The 3567-nt window shown below is 40.6% G+C and overlaps 1 protein-coding gene across 1 annotated transcript; it reads left to right on the top strand.

The window, feature by feature from the left end:
- The first annotated feature begins 236 nt into the window (after nucleotides 1-236).
- On the top strand, nucleotides 237-3300 carry ssr3 (signal sequence receptor, gamma). The gene is made up of 5 exons (XM_061719118.1): nucleotides 237-443; nucleotides 1752-1878; nucleotides 2195-2293; nucleotides 2495-2626; nucleotides 3022-3300. Exons 1-5 carry the CDS (start codon nucleotides 311-313, stop codon nucleotides 3086-3088), a joined length of 558 nt encoding a protein of 185 aa, XP_061575102.1. The 5' UTR covers nucleotides 237-310; the 3' UTR covers nucleotides 3089-3300.
- Nucleotides 3301-3567: the final 267 nt, after the last annotated feature.

The raw sequence follows: 3567 nt of genomic DNA, 5'->3' as shown, positions 1-3567 counted from the left end.
CGGGCTGCTGTGCGCGCTCCCGCGGCCAAAAATCAGAAGAAATCAGATTCTGGCAGGCAATCTCTTTTTGGCACAACACCGGCCTAGGGTTTATTTCCTTTCCCAGTGAGCACTACAGTAAACTGGCCCCGGTGCAGTTCCTCTCCCCGCCTGCAGGGGGCAGCAGCAGCAGCGGCGGCAGGTCATCCAGGAACCAGCGAAGAACAGCGCAGTGCTGACGCGTCGCTCCGCTGCAGCTCGACGTGTCAGTCCCGTCAGTCCTGCCGGACCTCAGAACCTCTCAACCCTCCTCGCCGCTAACTCTGCACACATGGCTCCCAAAGGCAGCAGCAAGCAGCAGTCCGAGGAAGACCTGCTGCTGCAGGACTTCAGCAGGAACCTCTCCGCCAAGTCCACGGCGCTGTTCTACGGGAACGCGCTCATCGTGTCCGCGCTGCCGATCTGTGAGTAGCTCCGGCTAAAGGCCAGCCCAGTCCCGCAGGGAAAGAGAGGAAACCCGCTCAAAGATGAGATAACTACTGCGTTTACTCCGAAAATAACTCTTAGAGATACTCAAATTACCAAAGGTTGAGTGGTGTAGCAATAAAGGCTGAAGATAACGGTGTGATGAGCTGTATAGCTGTATATGCTGTTGCTGTGTAGAGAAACAATAATGAGCAACAAAGGGACGAATGTCCTTAAAGTAACGAAAAAATGCTCAATCTGAGATCAAACTTCAGTCAATACTGAAGTATCTTGACCTCAGTTATTCTCTCGTTCACACGTGAAATAACTTTACCTACAAACTCTGATTAAACTTAAAACATAGCTTGTTACATACATCTTTCATCCATGAAGAAGCCCTAGTAATGGGTTTAAAATAGGACTTTTTACTACGTTCATGTGGATGTTTATCCATTAACAGAGGTGTCAAAAGTATTCACATTCATTACTCAGGTAGAAGTATAGATACTAGAGTTTAAAAATACTCCTGTAGAAGTTGAAGTATCAACTCAAGTTTTTTACTCAAGTAAAAGTATAAACGTACTGGTTTCAAAACTACTTAAAGTATAAAAGTAAAAGTAATGTAAGGGGGGAAAAAGCCATTAAGGACAAAAACCATTGAAAATGAATGCAAATATATTAAAGAACCATATATGTGTACTATTGAGCATTAACATGTGTTTCAGAGAGCAGAAGATACAGTATGATGACTAGTTGCCTATAAGTATTGTAATGGTGCAAAAAGTCAAACTTCAGAGGCATGTTATCATTTATCCTAACCTTTATTGGAATGTACATCCAAGTTTAGTTGCAGGAATCTGAGGGAACGGATGTAAGAACAAAACTGGACAAGAACATCTGAAACAACCACAACCAAATTCACTCTATCCAGATGGAGCAATTTAACTGGATAGTTTTTTTTTAAAGGCTGAAATGAAATAGAGTAACGAGGCTGTTTTTAAAATGTAAGGAGTAAAAAGTACAGACAATTGTGTGAAAATGTAAGGAGTAAAAGTAAAAAGTCGTCTGAAAAATAATTACTCCAGTGAAGTATAGATAACCAAAATTTCTACTTAAGTAAGGTAACAAAGTATTTGTACTTCGTTACTTGACACCTCTGTCCAGCAATAATAGCAGCGTGTTTAATTTTCTTAATTTTTTTTGTCTCTGTGAAACTAAAAAAATAATCCACCTCCATGCATGTGGACTTCAGTTTCATGAAGCCATGTATTCAGTTGAATGAAACTGTGTTTTGTGTGTGTTTCTAGGGCTGTTCTGGAGGATCTGGCACGTGGACCTGGTCCAGTCTGCGGTTCTGTATGGCGTAATGACTCTGGTCAGCACCTACCTGGTTGCTTTCGCCTACAAGAACGTCAAGTTTGTACTCAAACACAAGTAAGAAGGAAAAGAAACCACACCACTTAACATTTTCTTCAGAAGTTAACAGTTTCTTCCTGCTGAGGTGTAGTGCACTTATGTCATTGTAACTCCTTTCATTGATGTCCTTTGGAAACTAATCAAACTGACGCATAATACAGCATTCATAGAGGAATCTTTGAAAGAAAGTAATGATTTAATCTTTACACTTTAACTGAAGCCGAGCAAACGGGTAACATTTATGTTTTTTTTCCTGCGTGGTTGCCATACTTTGCAGAACTGTTTTTAGAGTACTTGGTCTTAACCTCTGAATGCTTTTTTCTTTGTCATCCAGAGTTGCACAGAAACGTGAAGATGCCGTTTCTAAGGAGGTAACCAGGAAGTTGTCCGAGGCAGACAACCGCAAGATGTCCCGCAAGGAGAAAGACGAGAGGTGAAACTCTTAATTTGGCAGTTCAGTGTTGAAGTCTGTCTTACAAGACATTTACATCCCTTCTTAAAGGGCTTATGTAGCTCATAATCCAGATTGGGATGTGTCGAAACATAAACAAAGAAGAAAGTTTGTCTGTGGCCGTACATACTCATAACAGATGCAGATGAAATGGATTCATGAGTTTTTGATTCCTGTGACCAGGATCCTCTGGAAGAAGAATGAGGTCGCTGACTATGAGGCCACCACCTTTTCCATCTTCTACAACAACACGCTCTTCTTGGTCCTCGTCATCGTCGCCTCCTTCTTCTTGCTGAAGAACTTCAACCCCACTGTGTATCCTTTTAATTGCACGCAGATGAGTTCAGTGTTAATAATAACCTACTTTGTCCTGATGTATCTTTTCCTCAGTAGATAAACTCGGGTTACTATTCCCGCTGAGTTAACACACGTGTTGGCACAATTCACTCTTTTTAACTTTGAGTAAGCATTTTATTAAAAGCCAACTATAAGCAGTTAGAAATCATTATTTTTAGGGTAAATTGAATGGGAAAATAAAAATGGACCAATTGTGAAGTTTGGTATATAAAAGGATAAAATGGTAAATACATTACACTTATGTGTAACATTGGCTTTAAACAACAAGCTATATTCACACAGTCTGGTAGTTTGAGTGTGGTCTTGTGATTTTATTTATAAATTAAGTTCCTCCTTAACCCACCTTTTCCCAGCAACTACATTCTGTCCATCAGCGCCTCCTCAGGACTCATCGCTCTGCTCTCCACCGGCTCCAAGTAAAGAGTGGAGGGATGAGGGTTGTCGGGGTGGGATTGGATTTGCGGGCAGGTTAAACAAATAATTTTTTTTTACTTAGGTTAGGAATAGGGTTTACCAGGGGATTGAAAGGTCGCATTTCAGCTTCATGAAATTCATGATCAAATGTCTGGAATCTGTTTCTCCAGATCTGTCTTGTTTTTTTTGTAACGATTAAAGCAACAGTATACTTTATACATCTGTGTGTGGTTGGTATATGTTAAGGCACCAAGTTTGACAACCAGACTTGTATCACTGATTCATTTTCAAACTGACACTGATGCTTCTATTAGCATTGCATTTATTTCTGAGCATTTTCCAATAGACTATTTACAGAGAGACGATACATTGATGGTTGCATTCTCACACGGGGGAAAAAGAAAGATTGACTTTCAGTCAAGTTTCTATCCAAACAATGACATGGATGTGAGAAAAAGATCACATTACACTCAAACAGGTTCCCA

Source organism: Cololabis saira, chromosome 4, assembly GCF_033807715.1.
Source record: "Cololabis saira isolate AMF1-May2022 chromosome 4, fColSai1.1, whole genome shotgun sequence".
Taxonomy (NCBI): domain Eukaryota; kingdom Metazoa; phylum Chordata; class Actinopteri; order Beloniformes; family Belonidae; genus Cololabis; species Cololabis saira.
The sequence above is the reverse complement of the archived record's forward strand: the minus strand, read 5'-3'. Positions and strand labels throughout refer to the sequence as shown.

Coding starts and splice junctions, on each gene's coding strand:
- ssr3 (XM_061719118.1), top strand. CDS start 311: ATGGCTCCCAAAGGCAGCAGCAAGCAGCAGTCCGAGGAAGACCTGCTG. Junction 1,879..2,194: donor AAGTTTGTACTCAAACACAA/GTAAGAAGGAAA, acceptor TTTGTCATCCAG/AGTTGCACAGAAACGTGAAG. Junction 2,294..2,494: donor CGCAAGGAGAAAGACGAGAG/GTGAAACTCTTA, acceptor TCCTGTGACCAG/GATCCTCTGGAAGAAGAATG.